The sequence below is a fragment of the Cricetulus griseus genome, chromosome 2 (assembly GCF_003668045.3).
Source record: "Cricetulus griseus strain 17A/GY chromosome 2, alternate assembly CriGri-PICRH-1.0, whole genome shotgun sequence".
NCBI classification, from domain to species: Eukaryota; Metazoa; Chordata; class Mammalia; order Rodentia; family Cricetidae; genus Cricetulus; species Cricetulus griseus.
Genome location: NC_048595.1, coordinates 368,300,082 through 368,325,183, shown reverse-complemented (window position 1 = coordinate 368,325,183; position 25,102 = coordinate 368,300,082). Strand labels below are relative to the sequence as shown.

Here is a 25,102-nt window from a genome sequence, read left to right as displayed (position 1 = left end):
AAGGAGGATTCTGGGAAGTGTAGGCATAGAGGAGCCATCATGGGATCCCAGAAGTGATGTAGCAGGGCAGAATCAGAATATAAGCAGGGGCAAACAGGAAATCGCTCTCCTCTGTAGAGACACTTAGGAGGGAAGGTGTGGTGGTGGTTTATTCCTTCTCTCTGATCTCTCAGCATTTCCCTCTACATCTGACTACGGCCTTTTATTATCTAGATCAATTCAGGACTCCATTTACAGATGACAAACAACAATTTCACATTTTACTCTTTATTTGTGTGACTCCTGTCTGCTCCAGTACTAATACATCCCATCCTATTTTATCATTACAGTGATCTCAATAGACAACCGCCATGGTTAATGTCAAATGCTTCGAAGAAATCTTAGTTTTGGAGAACTTATGAAATATCCCCAGTGCGATCCCTTTGATTTGACTGTGACCTACTTGATTTCAATTTTTGCCACTTCCTTACTTGTCAGACTACCACTGAAAATTACAGTGGACTTTGAGAATACTGTAAAAAAATAAAACACAAATAAAAGATTCCCATAATTTCCCACTTAACTCTCTTTGCCTTGTACTTGTGGATCAGGATGTAAACTCTTAGCTTCAGCTCCAATTAAAAAAACAAAAACAAAACCAAAACTTAAATAAGTTGCCTTGGTCATTATCACAGCAATAGAAAAGTAACTAAAACATGCAGTTCCTGAATTTGGAATCTATTTAGGTTGTAATTTAGGGCTTCTATTGCTGTAAAAAGACACCATGACTGTGGTAGCTCTTATAAAGAAAAACATTCAATTGAGGGTGGCTTGGCCTTACAGTTTCAGAGGAGATTTAGTCTATTATCGTCATGGGACATGGTGGCATGCAGGCAGACATGGTGCTGCAGGAGCTGAGAGTTCTATATCTTGATCCAAGCAGCAGAAGTCGTCCATGTGTTAGGCATAGTTTGAGCATATCTGAGACCTTAAAGCCTGTCCTCACAGTGACAGACACACTTCCTCCAACAAGGCCACACCTCCTAATAGTGACATTCCCAAAAGGCCAAGCATTTAAATACATGAGTCTATGAGGACCATACCTATTCAAATCACCACACCAGTTCAAAGTCCTGTTTCCATCTCTGAGACATTCTGACCCCACTGGCCCATTGGAAAAGGCTCCATGGTTGGGCATGAAAAGACACCATGCCTGCCTCCTTGCTGCCATGCTCCCTACCATGATGATCATAGATTCTAAATCTTTAAAACTGTAAGCCCCAAATAAACACTTTAAAAAAAATTGTCTTGGTCATGGTGTTTTATCACAGACATGGAAAAAGTAACAAGACAACTGAGTAGTGGTGACACATTCCTTTAATCCCAGCACTCAGGAGGCAGATGGATCTCTGTGAGTTCAAGGCCAGCCTGGTCTACAGAGCTAGTTTCAGGGCAGCCAAGGCTAAAAAACAAACACACACCACCACCTGAATTTGGAGTATATTTAAGCTGTAACTTAGGTTACTGGCTCAAAATCCTGTCTTCATCTCTGAGACACTCTGACCCCATTGGGAAAGACTCCATGGTTAGATGTGACAAGACACAAGGGCCAGGCATCTCACATCTGTCCACACTGCCCCAGTGCCCATGTGTCTTCTACCTCTGTGTGGTGTTGGTGGCTAGTGGATCCCTGCCACTAATAGGGGTGGGAGCTGCTTCCCCGGAGAGCATCAGGAAGGAAATCAAGCCCACCACAGGAAACATAGCACAGGGACAAACTGGCCTCACAATAGGTCTGTCCCTCTTGTGACATGCACCCAGGAGTGGTGAGGCTACAATGCCCATGTTCATCCAGCTGAAGGGGCGGGGTTAGTCCAAAATGGTCTGAAAGTCTGTGCTCAGGGCTGGGTCAGCTGCAGCCTCAAGGATGGCCATTGTTGCCCTTGGGAGCTTCCGGCACAGCTGGTTTTGGGCTGCAACAGAGGATGTAGTCAATTTTCATTCCAAAGAGATGAGGTCAAGTCCTGGCCATGTGTTCCTCCCCACCCATGAACACACCACCACCACCACCACCACCACCACCGTGGGCTCACAAGGACCTCAAGAATGACAACATGGAAACAGAAGCAACACAGAAAGAAACCTGAGGATCTCTCCCTGAATCTAGGAAGCAGCAGACCAGAGGAGGTGAAGGGACCAGGGAGAGATCAGAGGGAGCAGGAAGGCAGAAGTAGGAAGTTGTGGTCTAGAAGCCTAGCTTCACTCACCCAGAGCTGCCTGAGTGGGCTCCTCCTCAGGCAAATGGAGATGGGCTAGGCACTTGGTGTTCAAGGATAGATTTTTGGGGCTATTTGGAGGGAGCTCATTTACCTGTCCTGAGCGGTCCCAGGAGACACTTGTAGGTGACAGAATGACCAGCCAGCTTGAGCAGGAAGGCTCGGTAGCAGAGCCAACGTGCAGCTTCAGGAGGAAATGAGCCAGAGGCACCCTTGGCCTTTAGTGTCATTCCTGGGGGAGCAGATGGAGGCTAAAGAATCCAGTTGGCCACAGACCCTCATGCCCTCCAAAGGCACTTTCAACACCCTTCTGGCCTGCTAGGACCTAGGCCCAGGAATGACAGTTGGCTACACTAACTCCTGAATGAGTGCAGGATATCCACCCCCTGCTCAAGAATGCTGGTCCTGGTCCATCCACGTACCTGCATTCTTGACCTTCAGGATGGAGTAGCAGCAGGATGCTATGTTGGAGATGATGCTCAAAAAGAATGCGGGGTTCTTCCTAACATGCTGGTCAAAGGGAAGCTGAAGCACGCATGCATGGAACCTGGGCAGGAGCCACAACGGTGGGGGAAGGCCCTTGGTAAATGTGTACATGCATGTACACATGTACAGCAAGCTCTTGTCTGTGCATACATGAGAATTACACATACACAGATCTATGTGCTCTACATTCACCCGAATCATGCAATCGCATGCACAAATGAACTTACAGCTACATGTGAACACTCAGCATGTGTGCTCGTGTCTTCATACATATATCCTGCCACATCACTAGTCTCTTCCCAAGTGCCTCATGTAATTGTCACCTCACATCACAGCAATGTGCCCAGTCTTCCACAGCACAAGCTCTTTCCCGTACTCTGATCCAGTGACCAGGGAGTTTACTTAGGAGGAGGACAGATCCTCAGTGACATAAATCTGGCCTGTAGTTGCTGTGACCATCTGCCAACTGCAGGAAGAGTTCTGGACTCTGCTACAACTCTGGGGAGCAGCCCTCCTTTCTTGAGTCATGGGAAGCCTTGACCTTCAGGAGAAAGGACCTGTGCCATGTCCCTGTGGTCAGGTAGAGAAGTGACTGTGTCGTGAATGGCATGGGGTTTGGCCTAAGGAACCTGACTTAAGGTGGAGACAATTTCACTACCTGAAACCTGGGAATGGCTCTTACTGATCAGCCACCAGCCCCAGGTTCTCAGGACCAACTGAAGACAAGAATGTTCCAAAAGCACAACACAATGTGTGGGGCACCATGATGGCCAGGCTGCTTTAGGCTGTATCTTGGTCATGCCTTTTGGAGTGCAAGATTGCTATCAGCAATGGATCTGATTCTCTGCTTTCTGAGGCTCTGAATCCCCCTGCTACCCTTTCCCATCCTATGCCTTCTGAGGCGCTTTCCTGGGGGGGTCTTTACCCCAGTTCCCTCTCCTGTCTCAAGACATCTGGCTACAGGCTCTGGTCAGCACATTAGGTCGCATGTGCTCCCAGTGCAGAGAGAGCAAAAGAGGTTCTCATCTGACAAATATGGAGCTGTGTGACAAAAACTGAATGCTGCTTTTTCCTAAACCCACTTCAGCATGCCACCCAGTTAGGGGAGCAACTAGCCAGCTCTGCCTTAGGCTTGGAGGCCCCAGCAGCATGGCAGGCACTGTGGCCTGTGCCTCCCTCTAGTGGTGGCACAGTCCATGACTCACCTGTAGGCCTGAAGCAGAAAGATCTTGTACACATTGATGCAGACTGTCTGAAGGCTGTTCATCTGGAGTCCCAACAGAAAGAGAACCATCAGCAACATTCCTTGGATCAAAAATGAACATTTTCTGTGTTGTCAGATGGGATAAGAAAGTCACTTGTGTGGGAAATCCAGGAAATCCAGCCAGGCCCCCAGTGTCATCAAGAGGGGAAGAAGCAGGAGGGAGCAGAGGCCAAAGCCTACCACAGTGGCCCCTCCTAGACAGAGAACTCAGCAGCAATGGGCTGAAAGCCCAAGGTCAAGGCCAGGATCCAGGGGGCCTCTCTCTCTGTGGGGACTGATGATGGCATTGGAAAGTGATGAGCAGGCTGGGTGCTCAGGGATCCTCAGTACAAATGCAGATGTCTACATGCTCTTCGCACACAGTTGCACCCATATCACCTACCCATGCACATGCCCCCACACAAAGAACAGGACCTGCACAACAGATGAGGTGGCTGCCCATGGCTTACCTGCAAGTCTAGAAACAGACTGTGACACTTCAACCGCAAAACAGCTAGGAGCTTGTGTCGCATGTTCTTCCCAGCCTTGAAGATGCGCTGGAAGGTGAGGCTGGCCTTAATTGAGGTCCGGGCGTAACTGCAGCACAAAGGTATCCTATCTGTGTGATTCCCACACCAACCCCTCCTCTGAGAGACCAGCACCAACGCCCTTCCACTTCCTGTCCCTCTCTGCCATACACTGAGGGCTTAGATGGGGATGGACCTTCACACATGGAACACATCCCACCCAGCTCTTGGTATATGCTCACAACACCACCCAGAGACCTGGACAACCAAACCCAAACAGATGTAGTGAACAACATCCGTTTTGTCCAGGCTTGGGATCACCAGACATCTTTGCTCATCAGTGGCAAAAAAAGGGCCGTCAAAACTCACAGTTCAGAAAATCACAGAAGGAAATCATACAGGAAATCACTCTTTAAGTGGCTGGAACCTGGCAGAGCGCCTTCCCAGCACAGGGCTGTGAACGGAGCAGAAAATTACCTCCAGCCAGATCTGGGTGGCAGCACACAGTAAGGAAATGCCTACAATGGTATCAAACCACCTGCTGACTGTAGGATGCTTCGGAAATGAAATTCCAAGAACGGGACATGTGCAGGGCAGAAGGTAAGGGGTGGTACCTTCTTGTCACACTCTGCATCATCCTCAAAGATGAATACAGGTGACAGGCACAGTTACCTCTGTTAAGTTTCTTTAAAAGATTTATTTATTTATTTATTTATTTATTTATTTATTTATTTATTTATTTATTTATTTATATTTTTATGCATGTTTGAGAGCATGCCTGTGCTTGTGGATGGTGGCCAGAGGAAGGCGTGTCCTGCTCTTTCACACTGCACATTACTCCCCTGAAACAAGATGTCTCACTGAACCTGGAGCTAGGCCGGCAGCCAGCAAGCCCCTATGGCCAACTTTTCTCCATCTCTGCCTACAGTGTTGGGGACACAGGTGCCTGTGACCACCCTGGCTTTTCATGTAGGTGGAGTTTTGAACTCAGGTCCTCAATTCTTGCACAGCAAGCACTCTTAACCCAAGTCACCTCCCCATACCTCCTACATGTGCTTTTGAACACTTTGATGTTGAAATAGGGTTCCTACCATTTAGCACTGTTTGAAAACGTGGTGTCTACAGCAGAATAAGGCTGCTTGTGCTCTGTAGCATCTTCTGTGCCACCGCTTATGTCAAAGGGCAAGACAAACCAGCCTCAGTACTGTAAAACAGTAAGGCTTTTGGTAGTCTCTGATTTTTTTTTTTCCAGGATGGACAGGAAGATGTGGAATCACTAGGAAAAATAAATGAGTGTTCTGGTACCATAGTACCAGCGAGTGTCACTTTTTGGAGATGCCGCCCTCGCCTGAGCGACTCGAAGCATATGTGACTACATATGTACAGAGCCTACACACACACTAAGCATTTTGTGAGGGTTTAAGCCGATATACTGCTATTCACGGGGGTCCTGCACCGATTCCCCACAGGTCCTAAAGCTCGACTGCACAATTCTGGGAGACACTGTTATCTACACTGCAGTGCTCTGCCAGTTCTCTTCACACTTTGCATGTGAACTATGCTTTGGGGAGAAGAAACTCCTACCAATATACTTTCCCTTTAGGATGTTGCTAGTCACTCTGGCTGACCTCTAGACGCATTGTCCCTGGCTCAGACAGGGGGATCCTTGGCTCAGCTGAGCATACCCATTCTGCAGCCTCAGTGGATAAATGAGCTCACAGCTGCTCTGACTCTGGAAGCAGGGACCTTCCTGGTCTATGTGTCAGAGTGTTCTCCAATTCCCCCTGTCCAGTCAGCCTGGCTTCTCATAAGGTTGTGCTATTATCTGGCTTTAGCTGTATGTTCAGAAGGGAAATGCTTTTTTTTTTTTTTTTTTGATTGCTTTACCTACTACTCAATGACACTAAAGAGTGTAAGGGGATTGAGCCAGGGACTTTATCCTCTAAAAAAGCTCAGGCCCCTCATGGGGAATGGATTAAGCAAGTTAATAGTTTAGGAGCAACTGGAGTGCTGAGCACTGAGGCTGGGGTGGCAAAAGTGGGTCTAGGGGCAGAGGGTGAAGCCAAACTAAATCTGAGTTGAATCCCAGGGACTGGCCCAAGTTAGCATACAAAGACAGGAAGGCTGAGGAGCCCAGGCCTGTGAGGACAGAAATGGCAGCAGATAAGGCAGCACAGAGATAGCTTATCTGCACCCACCTCTTCCCTTATAGTGTGAACTTCCAAAGAGCACTATGGAGACAGGAGAGTTTGGATCCCAGCTCAGAACAGATAGCTATCAACATGACGACAGGTTCAGTTTCCTACCACAATTTTCATGCTTCTACTCATAAAAGAAATGGTCCAGATATTTTCACCTCCGTCCATCTCAAATCTGTCTTATCTACACTAAAGCTGGGCTGTGAGCTTGTGGTAACTGGAGACCAACTCCCCCCCTACACACACCCCCTTTATACCTCAATACAGAGAAGGGTCCTAGCTCCATGGTCTCTAGGAGACTTGGGACGAGGCTGAAGATGTTCTCGTATTGCCCACATGTCTATCTCTGGGCCTCTATCACTTCAAGCCTCATGGTTACTTGTGTCCAAAAGTAGGAAACAGGATGGAACACCACACAGCAGGAGCTCATGGTTCCTCAATAGGGGAACCATGGATGTGGATTGGTTCCCCTACCAGCAAATGCTAAACCGATTACTTGCCTATGAGTCAAAGACCTCCGGGGTGAGTTGCCCCCCGGAGCTCATGGTTCCTCAACAGGAAAAAGAATGGAGCATCCCATTGCATCTTCTGCCCCCAGGAGCTCATGGGTCCTCAACTCAGCCAGATGTACTTACCCAGTGTAGTCACAAAACACCTCCAGAGTCTGAGTGTCCAGCAGTAAGCCACACCAGGGAAACAGGCAGTGAGCAGGCAACTGGTGTGGAGCTGTACCATCCAGGGCACCAGGGTCCACAGGGAAGTTTACCACTGTCTTCTGCAAGTTTATCATGCAGCCGTACTCAGGAATGCCATGGACGAGGGCCCTGAGTAAGAGAGGAAACATTGGTTATGGAACCCTGGAAGCACACTCAGCACATGTCACAAAGATACCCAGAGATGTTCTGGGATCAGAGAGAGTGGGTCCTTGTGGGTAACCCTGATGGAATACCAGGCAGTCTTGGTCCAGACTGTAGCCTGGGGCTGCTCTTCTGTGTAAGCAATAGGGCCAGCTCAGAACAAGATGGCCAGGAGTCAAACAAGTAGGAAGGTTCACATAACCATCTGATGGTTATACCTTAACATCCATGTAGCAAGGGACCCTCTCCCCCTCACCCAAAAAGTCTGTTTTCTTATACGTTGAGATGCCTGTAGATGTGGATTGCTTCCCCTCCCAGCAAATGCTAAACTGACTGCTTGCCTGTGAGTTGAAGACCTCCCCAGTGAGTTGAAAGTAAATGTGTACCCTTCCTCAGAGTGAACTCACACTGGCAGTCTGGCAGTAGTCTAGCTCCTGTCCCATGGGTGGGAACACCTGATGCCATCCACCTGCCTGTGACTAGTCAGTCCTTGCAGCTGCCCTGGCCAGCTCCTTGTAGTAAATATTTCCTACAGGTGTCCATGGACAGCCCCCACCTAGTGGCCCCATCACCTGGTGATCTGACATTGATCCAGAGCCACTTCCCTGACAAGGTCTTAGGGACAAAACTGACTTCTGGAACTTTCCTCAACAGCAGCAGTGTCTGTCCTCTGTCCCCAGTGGCCACTGTCTATGTATGGGCCATGTAGCTTCTGATTGATACAGATGTGACAGGGACACACTGGGGCTGTTCTCACCTCATTCTACCTACCTTGACATGCACAACCTACTGGGCTCGAGGACACTATGCCCAAAAGAGCCCTGTTGGGCAAATTTGAAACTGGACAGCATTTAGTGTTTCCAGAAACACCAATACCTCAGTGGTGACAACTTCTGAGGGCTCGGCTTAATTAATCACATTCAGGTTTTTCCTCTTGTCAATTACCCTAAAAGGAGGTCTACAAACTTCACAGCGCCTGAGGGGGCTTCCTCTATAATACATGATCTGAAGGAACCCTCAAACTCTGTGGTGCCCAAGGAACCTCACTTGATGGTCCTGCTCTGAAGCAGGGCTGCAGTGCTCAATTCTAGCTTGAACCACAAAAATTAACTTTACACCCAGATATGCAATAACCCTGACCTCACCTCTATATACTACAAACAGCCTGGGATACATACTATAACTCACTAGTATGAATATTAATGTAAGAAAAATGACCACTCCTAATACAACAGCCATGTCTCAAAACACCAATGTTTAGTAAGTACAAATTCTCTGGTCTCTTCCTAACAATCCATAAAGAAAAGTTACTCTACAGAGCCATGGGCCTGTTCACCCAGTGCCTGTTCTTCATGGTGTGGTGTGAAGTCTCAAAGTTATCAGGAATGGTTTGAATAGGTATGGCCCCATAGACTTATGTGTTTGAATGCTTGGCCCATAGGGAGTAGCACTATTACGAGGTGTGGCCTTGTTGGAGGAAGCATGTCACTAGAGCCAGAATTTGGGGTTTCATATTCGCAAGCTACACCTAGTGTGGCACACAGTCCTTCCTGTTGCTGGCAGATCAAGATGTAGAACTCTCTGCTACCTCTCCAGCACCATGTCTGCCTGCACAGTGCCATGCTTTTCACAGTGATGACAATGGACTAACCCTCTGAAACTGTAAGCTAGCCTCAATTAAGTGCTTTCCTTTGTAAGGGTTGCTGTTGTCACAGTGTCTCTTCAGAGCAATAGAAAGTCTAATTAACAGAGGCAGGAGGATCTCTGTGATTTTGAGACCAGCCTGGTCTACAAGAGCTAGTTCAGGACAGCCTCCAAAGCCACAGAGAAACCCTGTTTCGAAAAACCCAAACTCCCGCCCCCCCAAAAAACTCTAATTAAGACAGCTATGCTCACATCTTCTAGAAGGGCTAAGTGCCTTAGGCCTCTGCAAACAGCCCTTCTGTGGGCTTGGCTGGGAGGCATAGGAGTTACTGCCTGTTGTCTCATCTGAAGACTTTCCAAATACTGGAAATGACCCGGTCTCTGACCGCACTGCATCCTCGGAGAGACCATGTCGGACCAGCCATGGGTGCCATACTCTCTTCCTTGGTGCTGGAGGTACCCATGTCTGGCTGCACAGGTGAGGTGACCCTGCCACTTGGTAGAGGTGCCACTAGGTCTTGGTGACAACACGAGCTCCAGGAACACAAAATTATAAACCGATTAAATGTGCTGCCTCAGCTGCACATACATCATGATCATACGGCAGAAACCCAGGCATAGCAGTCCTTACCTGAGGAAGGCTTCCGCCTGGACCAGGTGAGGTGTCACCAACAGAAAGTCATCAACAAAACGCAAAAGCAGCCTAAAATGAGACATGTTGACAGGTTTCACACAGAATCCACCTGTAGGGGATCCAACCTGAAACATTTTAGGTGTCACAATGCACAAAGACAAAACAAAGTGGTATTTCAAAAGAAGATAAACGACAGCTTTACTGTCTTCCTAACAGACATAGCTCTGGTGCACTTTGCAGCTTTGCACGAAGTGAAGGCAATGGATGACCTTTACATCTCGGACATAAAGCAACTGTCACACCCACTCAGTGAGCTGGGAACTCCAAGTGTGAAGATATGGCAACTCATGACCCAGGCCCTTGGAGCAGTAAAAACAAGCAATTTACCCATCCTTCTGCACCTCAGCAAACAGCTTGTTCTCCATGTCTCCGAAACACAGACTGCAGAGCAGGGTGGACAGGCTGGAGCCCTGGGGGATGCCCTGGCACTGGACATAGCACCTGGGGATGGCAGTGGTGGTTAAGGTCAGAAGCAGCAGCCATGGTGGGCTTCACACTCACATTTGACAACCCCCCATGTATAAATATGTACACAGACATACACCATTTTGTAAACATGCTCAAAGACCACGTAAACAAACAGTAATATCTACTACTGTCAGTTGCCAAGACCCAAAAAGACTCCAAACTCAGTACCACCCTTATCTCTCCCATTCCCAACTCTTACTACAACCTGGGGTGGTGGGGGGCTACATCCCCATTCACTGACTCCAGGTTGTTTTTTTTTTATTTAAAATTTTTAGATTTTAAACATTAATGATAAGCAATCAGGCTCTTGAACTGAATATTTATCTGGGACAATTAGTAACAGATTATTAGTGGAAGGACATTCTGGGTCATAGCCATGTAAAATTGTCAGTGCCTTCTTCACAGAGAACCTAATGGCACCCTTCAATCAAACATACATGGGTGGGTGCCAGCAGGGGTGGGTGCCGGCAGGGGTGGGTACCTTCAGATGGTCAGGCAGGGAACTTACCCAGGGAACCCGTGTGTGAGAAAGAGTAGGTATGAGCTGACCCCTTGCACAGACTCAGTCCCCTTGGCTAGAGTATCTGTTAGGAAGCTCTCCAGGCATGGTGTACACAGACCTGACTTCTCAGTGTATCTGGCTGACCCACACTAGGACTAAGTTATCTACCACATGGACACAGACTCACAAATCTGTGCTCAGTATTATCAGGACTCAGGAGCACCCTTTGTGGTGTTTGTGAAAAAAACACCCAGTTGCATGCTTGTAGCTTGTGGTTTCCCAGCATGCATATCAAACATTTCCAATTACAGCCCAACACATACTGTGACTTTTGATAGTCAGATATTTCTTGTCCTGCCTGCCCTCATCTCTAATAATCCTGGGTGTGAGCCTGGAATTCTGTTCTGTATTGGCACTCATTGTGTAGGCTCCTATCAGTCCAGCAAAAAGGTGCCAAGTGCATTCCATTCTCTAAGTGGGGACTTTGGGTACAGAAGATGCAACCAAATGCTCAAATATTCAACCTCACATCTGATCCAGACATACAAAGTAGGTCTTTGCAGGCTGATGGGCTGTTAGACAGCTCTAGCACTGAGCCAGTCTGGGTTCCCTTCACTACAGCAGTGCTTTTCAAAGGGTACCTGCTCTGGCTTATAACTCATGGGAGTCTCTGGGGGACTCAGCCATAGGCACTGCACTCTCTTTGTTGATGTGTCTCATGTGTCTACATGTGTCTCATGCCTGGCTAAACAGGTGAGGTGCCCCTGCCACTTTGTCAAAGTAACAACAGGAACTCGAGGCATACAAAATTATTAACTTCATTAGGACCATGCTTAGTCAGGAACTCCCAGGGCCTCATGGGTAGGCAGCCCCGTGGCCCAGTCAGCAGAAGGGCAAGAAAATTCTATGAAGGGGAGTGGGGAGGAAGCAATGAGGCAGAGGGAGCCAGTCAGATAGGCTTCTAAGTGCTGTAGCCAGTTAGCAAGCACCCTGCTCAGCAGTCAGGATGGTCTCTATCTGTACCTGCCCAGCCTCTGCCCACTTGCCCTACGCCTGTGCCTACCTGCCACCGATCTTCACAACACTGTTATGCACAAAGTGCAGGAAGAAGTCAAACAGGCTGCTGCTGGCCTCACTCAGAGATAAGCTCTAGAAAAGCAGACACATGTGGACAGATGAGTGGGAGGATGCAGAACTCTGCCACCAGATGACCCTGTAAGACCAAAATGTTCATGGTAAAGTAGGGGTGGGGCCAGGGTCAAGTGTCCCTGCATGGCCAGGAAGAAATTGACTCAAGGTGACAGGGTATGTAACTTACAAAGTGGCAATGTAACCTATTATATTTCTACAGCACTAGGTTGGGGAACTTGGAGCTCACACAGCACCCCACTGAGCTAAAGGAAAACCATCCAAAGGTCTCAGTGAGCATGGCTGCCCCAAAGTCAGGATATGTACAAAGGAAGTTCTGTAGAACCACTGATTTGTGGGAGGAGATCTCCTAGGTGTGGCATAGGTAAACTGAATGGGCCAAGATGGGGACCACAGATCAAGTCCAATTTGCCCACTAAAATAAAACTATGGTCTCAAGGTCAAAACTGAGGGAGAAGATATTTTTACCAGTTCACTAGTAGATCAGTGGAGTATGGGGGACGAGGGTATAAAGGGCACTTCAGAGCATGCCCACCTTAGTAGCTATTGGGGAGTCTAGGTCATGTCATAGGGATGGGGACTGCCACCAGGAAAGAGTGGCCTTGGTCATGGGAACTCTCCACCAAGGAATACCTTGGTCACATTCCTACACTGAAGCAAATAGCCAAGTAGAGGAGGAAGGCCCCACCAGGTGCGGCCGATTAATGGGGAGCCCAAGGACCTGCTCAATGACAACGGAGTTCCTCAGCGCACTGGTATCTGAGTCCTGAAGATGCCTCACGAACTGGCCCATGTGTGGCTGGAGGTCAGAGAGGGTGGAGACCTGCAGCACAGAAGAGGTAAACACTTGAGGGGAACCAGAGGGGCACATGGTTTTCTGGCCAGGACTGCCACAGCACAGTTCAACAATAGAACAGTGTGGGACCACTCCATCCTAGAGTCTTAACAGGAAAAGGGAGAATCTAGCACCCTAGCAGGAAGAGCCACAGAAACAGCAGGTTGCACCACAGTCAGCTCTCCTTGGGTCAGACACCCCCATAATGCTGTGGTTACCGATGGTCACAACACAAGTAGCATCCCAACTTCTCCACAGAGACAGCGGCAGTCAGGAGGAAGAGCTGACAGGATTAGGGAGGGGATGGCTCCTTCATCTCCTGCAACAGACTCTTTAGGATGCCTGCTTTTTATCCAGTGGCCACCAAGATCCATGTCTCTAGACACGATGTCACCAGAAGGAATACAGCACCATCTACTGACAGCACAGGAACAATTCCTAGCATGCTAGGTGTAAGACGTCCAGACGTGTGAACACTGGGGTCTCTGAGTAATGCTGGCTGTCCTCAAACTTGCAATACTTCTGTTTCATGCTCTCATATGTGGAGACTGCACACTGGCTTTGAACCTTATAATTTCCCATGTTAGGCTGCGTGTATGAATATGGTCAAAATGCATTATACTTGTGCATAAAGATGTCATAACAAAACCCATTATTATGTACAATTAACATATAGTAGTAGCACAAAAAAACCCCAAAAACCCATGTGCCAAGTTGGTTTGCTATAGTACTAGGAGTAAAGTCACCCAGAGAAATTAAAGTACAAGAATTAACCTAGAAAAGAATAGCAATATGACCTGAGCAAGAGGGAGCTCACAGACCCCAGTCTGACAGCTGGGGAACCAGCATAGGACTGAACCAGATCCCCTGAATGTGGGTGTCAGTTCGGAGGTCTGGGCTGTCTATGAGGCAGCTGGCAGTGGAACCAGTATTTATCCCTAGTGCACAAATGGACTTTGGGAACCCATTCCTTATGGAGGGATATTCTCTCAGCCTAGATACACCGGGGGGGTGGGGTAGGGGGGCCTAGGTCCTGCCCCAAATGATGTTACAGACTCTAATGAACCCCCATGGGAGGCCTCACCATCCCTGGGGAGTGGGTGGGGGTGGGATGAGGAGTTGGTGGGGGGAGGGAGAGGGAACCGGGATTGGTATGTAAAATAAGATTGTTTTTAATTTAAATAAAAATTTATTAATAAAGAAAAAAATAGCAATATAAATAGAAAATGCCTGCATTTTCAAAATAATGAAGTAACATGCTTCTAAATCACTAAAGAGTATATCAAAAACTGCAATAAATAAATAAATAGAGAAGGTTTTGAACTGAGTGATAATGAACTGACAAAAGCCAGCATGTGTACGGGACTACTGAGGGGTCTTGCAGAGAAATGTATAACTTCAGGTGTTTCCTTGGGATTGGTGTAATGGCTAAGCAAGTAAAGACACCTACCACCAAACCTAAGGACTTAAGTGCAATCCCCAGACCCATGTAGTGGATGGAGAAAATAACTCACACATGCTGTCATCTAGCCTCTACAGAGGCACAATGGTAGCTGCTCTGACCAGAGTAGGGAAGGAATCGCCTGGGTGTAGTGATCCTTGGTGCAGAAGCCACATGGCCACTGCACATATCATGCATGTATAGTTAAAGCTTGCCTGTGAGTCTTGTATGTCCTATATATAGGGAAAGGAAGTCACCTTGCGCCTCTCCCAGGCCTAAATTCCTCTGCCTTTGAACCCACAGACCCCACCTACCTACTGAAGAGGATATTGGGGGGATCTCCATTGGGAGTCCTGTAGAGGGAGGCACGCTGGGGTCTGACAAATGATCACTGGCACCATGGATACCCAAGCCACAGACATGTCCTTGTATGGACATGCCAGAAATGTGGACCTATCACAGCCTTACCTGTGTCACTGAAAGAGTCCAGATATTCACGACATGAAAAGCCCTGTGCCACCAGCATGCTCACAGCACAGATGAAAAGTCCACCATAGCCTCACCTGTCTCCTGAAGGACCTGTGGATTTGGCCTTCTCTATCTCTTTGGATCACTGCATATTGGCGGATACAGTATGTGTTCTCCGGGTGTCTGATCATATTGGCAACAACCTCCACAAGCTTCTCCTGCGGGATGGCATCATATGCCCCGGTCACATCTGCCTGTGGAACACATGTGAACACTAAGCATGGTTGGGCCTAGGCCCAGGGGTCCTGCTGGCTCTGTCCTTGGTGTCTGGGTTCCAACCTGCCCTTAAGCAAACCAGTAGGAGATAGACAGACAGGAGAAAGAAACTCCATGCTCCTGTACTAGCCTAGCCACATGTGCCTATCCCACAAATTTCCCATTCCAGACAAAGGACCCTGGGGCATAGTGGGTCTACATTCCTCTCTCCAGCCCAATATCCCAGATTGAGACCCTTAGGTCAAGGAAAACCTACATTCTCCTTGCAGAGCCTCACAGCCTGCAAGGGCCCCTGCCTAACACAGATACTGAAGCATGCAGGCCCTAGTGGTAGACAGAGTCAATCATGGCTAGTAGGACCCAGCATCCAACGGGATTCTCCTATAGGGTAGATCCCAGAGGAATTGGAGCGCACTGTCCAGGGAATCCACACAAGGCTATCCCAGAAGTATGGGGTCCCCCTGCTCCAGAGAGAACAGGAGGCCACGGTAACTTTGGCCTATATATGGTAGCAGGGGCCAGCACTCTCAACCACCACCTACAATAGGGTCACCCAGTGTTGGCTGCTCCAAGGAGGTCCCTTGAGTCAAGACCATGGGAGCAAATGTGATGGCGGGAGTCCAAATGATCACCTTAACAAAGTACATCCTGGGTGCCGGGTTCAGAGTGCGTACATGCAGTACAAAGGCCCGCCAGGTCCTGTAGACATCATTCAGGCCCAGTACAGAAGCCCCCAGAAGGTTAGTATGTTTTGTCCGTTCATAGTTGAGCACGCTGAACAGAGTCTTGAGACACTGGGTGAAATGCTGAGCCTGGGCCAGGGCCACAAAAGACACATTAGAAACGAACCTGACAGACTGTCCCAGACTACCCTGATATCTCAGAGTCTTAGAAGACCTATCCCACTAAGTCACTTGACTGCATTTGGGGCACTCACCCAACCTGCTCCAACCTGTTCTCACCTACCACCAAGGGCACTGCCGTCTAATGAGACATGTCCACTGGGCTGGGGTCAGGTTCAGGATCAACTTCACTCACAAATGTCCCCCAGCTGGGCTGAGGCATCAATAGCTTCACTTTGTGTTCTGGGCATTACTAATGACAAGTCACCCCACACACCTTACATTGGCACCGGGAGGGGTAAGATGTTGTGGACATCCAGCTATGGTGAAGGGAGGCAGCTGCCCTCTTGGTTACTTTGGCCCCTATCATGGAGGCCATAAAGTATCTACCCTACCTGTCAGGATCCCTGAGGTATCTCCAAGGTTTGTGTCCCAAGCCCTTTGGCTCTTGAGACCATCTCCCATCTGTAGGGCCTTTTCACACGCTGAAGTTTTGGACTTGGGAACAACCAGTTCCTCGTCCTTCCTGTTCTGTCTGCCCAGGGCTCAGAACTTCATGAGCCCTTGTGTAACCAGAGAGCAGGCTCAAGCGGCAGTACAGGAGCCAAGTGCAATCACCTGCTTCCCTTTATTAAAGGCTCTGGCGCCCATGCTATAACTCATGTTCACAATGGGCCGAAGACCACTGGGCTTGGGGATGAAACGCAGTCTGCAGATGGGCATGGCTGGCCAGGCCTCCTGGTGCTGCCTGACCTCCTCTTGTGACAGTTCCTGCAGCTGCACTCTCTCAAGGTGTTGCCTGTTACAGAGAGCATTGTGGAGTTACGACATGAGCATGTGGGAAATTCGAGAGACACATCCCATCAGGGTGGTTAGGAACTTGGGTCATTTGACAACTGGCCAAGCTATGGGACTACATCCAGGACCATAGCAACTCTCGACAACCAGGCAACCCACACAACTGTCTGGGCAGGATACATGACATAAAGCCTGTGTTTGCACTTGGGACATCTGATCCCGTAGTCTGCCCTCGTGTTCCCTTCTGGGGTGATCCCATTGGCCAGGGCACTTTTGAAGCAATCTGCTGCACTCTGTGGATAACCTGGCTTAGACACAGGTGTGAAAGCAAAAAGCATCCCTGCCCACCTCAGGTTCATGTGTGCCAAAGTACATAGGAAGTCCTGTGTTGGCTGCTAAGGATCCCACAAGCACAGTGGGTGATATGTAACACATAATGAGGGTTGGACTTCATGAAACATGGAGCCGGGTGGCGATGGCACACACCTTTAATCCCAGTGCTCAGGAGGCAGAGGCAGGAGAACCTCTGAGTTCAAGGCCAGCTTTGTCTACAGAGCTAGTTTCAAGACAGCCAGGGCAACCTTGGTTAACATGGCAGTCTGATCTCTGCAGGCCTTGCCTGGCATCTATTCTGCCTCCTCAACTTGGTCTATGTACTTTCCACTGGTACAGTAAATCCCAGCTCAACAAGCAAAGAACCTCAGCCACTCAGCGCCTCCGCCAGCTCTTGGGGTGGAATCTTGTGGTTTCCCACTGAGGAGGCTCCTCATATTGTACTTCCTTCAGGACATAAGGTAGAACCCATCTGACCCATGTACCAAACAAGCAGCTACTCTACTCCTGTTTGGTGCGAATTCCTCCTACGTTATTGAGCCTATAGATGGTGTAGGCCCAACTTAAGATTTTACAGGTCAGAAAGCAGGATCTCCAGTCCATGACTACATGGAGTCTATGTCCTGAAGGCCCATGGACAGGCTAGCAGGTGCCAAGCACTGTTGAAGTCAGTATACGTAAACAGCAAGCACCGACAACAGAGATGTGTGGTACCTGACTCCAATGTTCTGCAGTCTTCTCCATACCCTCTTGCGGTAGAAGAAGAGCCGGTTCTTCTGGAATGTGGTCTCTGTGACGTAAAAGAATGACCTAAGCAGCTCTACCACGTATGTGTCCATCAGCCAGAACAGGAACATAGCCAGGATCCTTTCCCTCGTACGGTGCTCTTCGGCTGGGACACAGTTGTTTCCTGAAAGCAGTAGATACTCAACACCCGTGACTCACCCCACACCCATGATGTCCAGCATGGAAGCCATGGGACCCCAAAATGAGCCCACGAGGTGTTACTCTGGACATGGTGGGTTCTAATAGAATGCATCAATAAACTAACTTAACCTTTGTGTGTGCGCGGGATGGAGGGTGGGGGGGGGGGTGGGGGATGGGGTGGGGTGGGGGGGTACGGGACTTATTTTTGGTAGGTCATAAACTAAAGTTCTCTGACAAAGCCATGTCAGTAATGGGATCCTGCAGGCCTAGTGACTAGAGATAGAACGCTGCAGACTGAGAGTGAGATGCTCTTGAGCATCTCTGACTTGCATTCTCTTGAGCCATCTCTCACTCCCATTCACTTCCAAGCTCTGAATCTGACCTAGCACCTTGTGACTCACTATCCAGTGAATCTTTTGGGATGGACTGACTCAGCAGACCCTGACCTCTACCAACTGCTAAAGCTAAGAATGTCTTCAGGTAGGGGCCAGAGGCATGGCTTAGCTGGTAAAGTGTTTGCGCTAGAGGCATGAAAACCAAGTTCATCAGAACCCACTTAGAAAAGCTAGGTATGGCCTGTGCCTGTAATCCCAGTGCTAGGGAGGCAAAGACAGATGGATCCTATCTGAATCATCAATTCCAGGCGATTAAAGAAAATACCTGATGTCAACCTCGGGCCTCCACACACATGCACAGGCAAACCTCAATGGGTGCTGGGCCTGTACTATTGGGTCACAGACTACACGCTCACTGCCACTGAGCAGAGTGTGGTTCAGAGATGTGTAGGGACAAGCAGAGGACAGGTTGTTTTCACTGTCATACTGGACCTAAGGGGTCAGTGCACCACAGGCCATGATAGCTGTCCTTCCCGAAGGCCTCTGGAGATCACTCTGTATATCATCTCCAGATACCGTGGGAGCCCGCTTTACCAGGATAAAGCTGCGTTTACCAAGCAGTGATAAACATGAAGGAAACTTGTGAAGGAGAATGGAGAATCCCAGAAGGAGGCACAAGATAGAAAGCAGAATGAACAAAGAAAGAAGGAATCGGGGGCGGGAGAGATATCTCCGTGGTCAAGAGCATGCTGTTTCTCAGCATCCGCATGGTAGCTCACAACCTCCTGTAAACTCCAGTTCCAGGGAATCTAACACCCTCATCTGGTCTGCTCCAACCACCAGGCATGGCATAGTACATATACATACACACTCAGGCAAAACACTCTCACACACAAAATAATCATTAAAAATAAGTAAATAAGTGGAGAAAATGTGGAAGGATAAGACTAAATAAAACAGTGACCTTAAGAAACAAGCATGATGTTTAACTTGGGAGTAGAGAGACTGAAGGCAGAATGAAATCAGCAGAGAGATAAGGAAGGTAGTGGAGATGCTGACCCAAGTTCAAGTACCTTTAGGTTCAAATGTCAGGTGACTGCTGGCAAAGAACAGTGCACATGACTTCCTATCGCTCAAAGGTAAAAACAGAATGAAAACAGGTGCAGCAAGGAAATGCACTTTACAATTGCTCAGACAGCAAGACTTTGGGGGTGGGGGGTGGGGTGCAGCAAGAATTAAGACCAGCTGGCTGAAGAAATGGCTCAGCTGTTAAGGCTCTGGCTGCTTTTTCAGAGAACTGGGATTTGAGTCCCATCATCCACGCGGTGACTCTCAACCATCTGAAACTCCAGTTCGAGGTGATCCCACCCTCTTCTCCTGGCTTCTGTAGGTACTCGGCATTCAAGTGGTACACAGACATACAAGCAAAACACCCATGAGAATAAAAAATTTAAAACCAATGAAAGCAAACTGGAAATAATTCACTTACATGCTGTGAAAAAGATCTATCTGATCTATAAGAATGTGAAAAGTTTAAAAGCAAAACTTAAGGGGAGGAAAAAGACATAGCAGGGAAACACCAAAAGCAAGCCCAGGTCAGCCAGTTTGACAAACTCAGCTACTGGGCGTGTATTACACACTTGCTACCCCACTTCTCCAGAAGCTGAGGCAGGAAACAGGGTCACAAATTTGAGAGCAGCCTGAGCAATGTTGCAAAAACCTGTCTCAAAGGGAAAAAAAAAAGCTTTACATTTAAAAAATCACTACAGGCTGGTTGGTGGTTGCACACGCCTTTAATCCCAGCACTCAGGAGGCAGAGGCAGGCAGATCTCCAGCCTGGTCTACAAAGCAAGTTCCAGGACAGGCTCCAAAGCTACACAGAGAAACCCTATCTTAAACCACCCCCTTCCAAAAAAAAAAAAAAAAAATCACTACAGACATAATATCCTGATTCTCTAATCAGAAAGATAAAAATTCAGGCTAGGTGTGGTGGCACAGGCCTTTAATCTCAGCACTCAGGAGGCAGGGATAGGCAGATCTCTGAGTTCAAGGTCATAAACAAGTTACAGGCCAGCTGGAACTAGATAGTAAGACCTTGACTCAAACAAATAAATAAAAGCTTGTAACTAGTACATACACTTAACAACACTGCCTATAAATACCACCAGAACAAGAAGAAATAACTCTAGTTGTCCAGTCATAGACAGAGGTATCCATCCTTCCTTTTTCACGGCCTGGAAAGGATGTGGACATTTCTTGTATAAACCTGACACAGTGAACACAAAAGCCTCAGCACTCAGAAATGCAAGGAACTTGGGAAAACTAACTAAGCAGAAGTGCAAGTTTCCAGCGCCTTCAGTTAACTAGTATTATAAGGACTATACTACACAAGAGCTCAAAATCAATTTAAAAGGGAAATCAAAAAAAAAATTCACATTTGGAATTTAAAAATTCCTAGGTAATAAATACATCAAAACAAAAAACAATGGAAGATCGAAAATGCCCCAAACCACTGATATCAAAATTATCATATATGTAAGCAGTAGGTGCAGCTAAGGCACTATCCAAAAGGAAATGTGTAGCCAAATACCCAACCTATGATGATAGAAAGCGACAGCAAAAAAACTGAAGAGGTGTGAATGAAATTAAAAGAGAACATTCCACACAGAAACTGAAAGTCAAAGGGTTCTTGGAGTAGGAGAGACATGTCCAAACAAATCTGGAAGAGCAATCATAAAGTTGGGAGCTGGGCAGAGTCACAGTAGCTTATGTCCAGAAGGAGAGCAGCCATCTGTCTTAGGAGACGGGATGTACGAGGGGCTCCAGTATTTCTCTAGTGACATCTCTGTAACCCTGGGCAAGATACTGACAGCTGTGGCTAAGGGAGCTCTGGGGCTGCAAAGGGATGAGATGACAATGCATGGGCAGGTGGGATGACTTACAAGGGCCACAGAGGCTCTCTGCTGCAGCTGGGAGAACCAGGTGTGTGTATTGATATAGGCTCACTCTGGAGCTCCCAGAGATCACCCACGGTGGGTAAACATGGCTCTGCCATCTTTTCCCCTTAAGTTGTAAATATCCTAGGAGTTTGGGAGAGGACAGAGCAGCAGCATAGGGAGTGTGGTTCCTTTCATAGACGCACAGATTGGTGACAGGAGGGCTTGCTGAAAGGAAGAGGACCAACCTTAACATTAAACCAGGACAGGGAGGGCACAGGAGTCCTGGCTCTACAACCGCCCAAGTAACACTGTCCCCCTTCCTGCAGCAGGCTCGGTTCTCCTTTCTGGGGTCCATTTGCAAAACTAAGATGGGACAGGGATCTTCACTGTAGGAAAGTCTTTCGTTATTTCTCCTCTCTCCACCTAAACCTTTCGTGGACTGAGCAGCTGCACCACTACAGCTCACGCATAGGTCTTTGCACTGGGAGAAACAGAACCCTTAAACCACAGGGGCCTTAGCATCGAGGCACTGTTCCACAAGGGGATCAAGAATAGCCTGTAGCAGCTCTCACTGGAGCTTCTTCTCACCGAGTGCCAGTATTTCTACCCACACTATGCACTCCACCTGCTGTTCACCAGTGTCCCTGGCCCTGAGAACCTGCCCCAGGGCTTGGACAAGAATCTTGGTTAGCACAAACTGGGCGGGAGGGAGCTTGGAGTCAGAGATCATCAGATGGGACTTGCCCAACCACTGACTGCATAAAGACACTGCACTAAGGCCTTGGGCTCCTGCCACTCATTGTCTCCCTTTTTTGGACCCTTACTGCATTCAGCTGGAGACCAGCCCTGCTCACCTGGGCTGCTGCGAAGCCAGGGGCAGTCTTCTACTTTCATCCTCCACATCAGCTCTTGCAGAGAGAGCTTGCCATACTTCCCCAAGGAGATGAATTGCTTCACATTCTTAAAGAAGCGCCGCTGGTTGTGCCTGGAACCCCAGAGACCTGGAGGCACCAGCTTTCGGATACAGGCCCGTAGAAAGCCATATACCTGCCAGGGACTGCTGTGTAGGCGGAGCAAATTCATGAGGTGCGGCTGGCTGGTGGTGTTCAAGGCATCGGCCACCTGGTGGGTTGCTGTAGGAAACCTGCAATGTGACCTGAGGAGTCTGACATACGGGCACCGCGCATGGTTTACAAGCAGCTGCTGGAATAGGGGCCGCATCTGCCAGTAGCGCCTCGATAGGCGGCGTGTCCCACAGAGTGGTCCTGATGTCCTAGGCCTAATGCCTAGAAAGATTATCTCCACCAGTCTCCTGGCCCCAGTCAAGCTGGGCTGGAGGTTGTTGAGTAGGAACGAGGGGTTCAGCCTCTCTCGGCCACCTCCCCTAGAGTACAGGAAGTGTTTGGTCTCAGTATATGGTCTGAGCCGAAAGGCATCTTGGCACAGTGGTGACTGCAGGAATGTGGAACTGAGCTTGTGTTTACAGCACGCTGACCCGGGGCGACTCAGGCCAAGTGCCTTCCCTCCGGAAGACAAATCTTCCTTGGTAGTTCTACTAATAGGTACTGCAGGGGACTCAGCAGGATTTGGCACCCTTGTTTTGTCTGATGGGGTTGGAACCGCCTGCCTGTCGGGTTCCTTCTCCAGTCTCTGGGCCAGATCGCACCTGGCCTTCTTGGATGAAGGCACACTTCTATTGGTGATGCTTAGACTCCGCTTTGTGCCTCGAGATGGCAAGGGCAAGAGTTTACATGCTTCCTGGTGATTGCTGTTCCTGACCGAGTGTGTGGATCCAAGATGAGTAAAATTTCTGCCCACGGATCGTGTGGGCCTGTAACTGGGGGGCACAGAGGGACAAGTATCCGCGGTGGCACAGATTTGGTACAGGGGTGGGCCGCACACCTGGTAGGCACAGCTCGGGGGCACTAGCAGGTAAAGCGCGCAGCGGGCCAGCAGGTAGACCAGCAAGTCGTCGCCCACTCGGTTCAGCAGAAGCATCCATGCACCACTGACGCGCAGAGACTCAGTCACCGAGTTGGGCAAATAGCTGCGCACGTTGGTTGTGAAGGTCATGGGTGGCCCGCCTTGGGCTCCGTTAAGAAGCGCAAAGCCAAAAGCCAGCACGTTCCTCTCTCCGCGCTCGCAGAGTCTCTGCACGACCCTGGCCACCAGCTCCTTCAGTGATGACACCTGGTAAGGAGAAGAGGGTTTTGAGCTAGACGCGCTGTCCCGCGTCCTCCCGGCTCTCCGCCCCCGACCCACAGGGATCCAACCCGGAGGCCCACCTGGTGGAACGAAAGGTCAGCAGGTGGAGGTTGCGAGCCCCAGGGCACACACACTAGGCACTGGGCCACCAACGTGCGGAAGACTTTTGGGTCTCCGGGTTGTACAAGTCGCCTGCCCTCAGGTCCCAGGCGCCGCACCAAGGTTGCCAGCGGCCACACCTCGCGGTATCGACTGCGCAGCAGAGCGCGCACGGCCCGGCAACGGGGCGAGCGAGGCATCGCGCTCAAGGTCCGGCCGGGCCTCCCACGTGCGGGAACTTCGATGTAGGGCTGGGGTTAGAAAAGCATCAAGACCCCGGACATTGCGAGCCGGCGGCGGGAAAAGGCGGGGTCGGGACGGAGGAAGGGGCGGGATCGAAGCGGACCAAGCGTTGTAGCGGAAGAGGCGGGGTTGCACCAATGGCGCCTTTCTGTCGGTGGTCCCAAGGTTCAGTGGTTGCGGGAAATGTAAAAATAACAGAGGGAGGTGTGGTCACAAAGGGTTTCCCTCCACAGAGAGTTTGTTGGCTCCCTTGCGCTCGGAGCTGGGGACCCCAGGTGGTGTAGACTGGGGCAGGGTCGCAAGCAAAGACACCTGTTATTGATTTATTGAAGGTTCTGTAGGCAGAGGGATCTAAGGTCCATCCTGCTCCAGAGCCGGCTGCTGCCTCCTGTGAGTTCGGTGCAGACAGTGGGTGGTGGCAGTCCCAGTTCTTTCCAGTAAGGCTTCATAATTAGGGCTGGAACTCTACTGTACAGGTTCTTAAAGCTTTATTGTGGCCCCACCATAAGCTCAGCTCCCCAAAAGGTTTCCTTAACATCTGCCACCAAAGGACGGGGACCAGGTGAAGCTGTGCGTCCGCTTTTCTTACTGTCACAGCAGCCTTCACCCCAGGGTCCAGAGCTATTGGTCATCTCCCACTCAGGCACGGTGGCTAGACCAGAGTCACTGACCAAGGGCACTGAGTGTGCACACAGCCAAAGCAGAGACCTCGACCTCAGGATAGCAGCCCCTCTAACTCGAGGCTGGTAGCTTTAACAGTACTTGAGAGTGGGACAGTGTGGGGTGGGGGGGGGGGCACAGGGCACTGGCGCTAGGGGTCGGGGACATCAATAGTGACACTACCTAGAGCCACAGCTAGGGCCTTGTGAAGTTTGAAGCGCTGGGAAATACAGAATCTGTGCTGAATTTGGCAAACACTGAAATGCTAACAAATGTAACCTTTGGTGCCTTCAGCTTTCTGAGGAAATTGCTTCTATCCACCGACCTAGCATTTGAACAGACCTGGAGCCCTCCCGACAGGCGCTTTTTCATGTTTACTCCCTTGTAGGAGGTCAGCCGCCTTCTAAATGCTTGGGATTACAGTTGCTATTTTAGAAGTCCATTTAGTGGGTGTCAGCCTCTTTTAGGGGTGTTTTTGAGGTTTGCTGAGTACTGCTACTTTGGAGATTTGGGACTGAACTGAGGAATTTGTGCCAACAACCAAGTGTCCTTAGTGTGGTTTCCCAAAGAAACCAGCATTGAAAAAACAGTTTTAAAAATTAGAATATAGCTGGGCATGGTGGTGCATCATTGTAATCCTAGCTCTTGGGAGATGGAGGCAGGATGATGAGGGGCCAT

General features: G+C 49.2%; 1 protein-coding gene across 9 annotated transcripts; it reads right to left on the bottom strand.

Annotated features, from left to right (window-relative positions):
• Positions 1-251: 251 nt before the first annotated feature.
• Positions 252-24,129, bottom strand: Tert (telomerase reverse transcriptase). 9 transcript variants are annotated; one of them, XM_027400137.2, is made up of 16 exons: positions 23,503-24,106; positions 22,072-23,407; positions 17,731-17,926; positions 16,504-16,684; positions 15,676-15,855; positions 14,863-15,021; positions 12,745-12,846; positions 11,938-12,023; positions 10,232-10,345; positions 9,842-9,913; positions 7,345-7,533; positions 4,455-4,581; positions 3,947-4,008; positions 2,678-2,802; positions 2,350-2,487; positions 252-1,952 (listed from the first exon to the last, which is right to left on the bottom strand). In XM_027400137.2, the coding sequence occupies exons 1-16, from the start codon at positions 23,719-23,721 to the stop codon at positions 1,849-1,851; spliced, it is 3,390 nt and encodes a 1,129-aa protein (XP_027255938.1). In that variant the 5' UTR covers positions 23,722-24,106; the 3' UTR covers positions 252-1,848. The 9 variants fall into 9 exon arrangements, 3 of the variants coding, with proteins under 3 accessions (XP_027255938.1, XP_027255939.1, XP_027255941.1); XM_027400138.2 differs by lacking the exon at positions 12,745-12,846 and having other exon boundaries at positions 23,503-24,105; XR_003482152.2 differs by lacking the exon at positions 252-1,952 and having other exon boundaries at positions 3,947-4,069; positions 23,503-24,115.
• Positions 24,130-25,102: the final 973 nt, after the last annotated feature.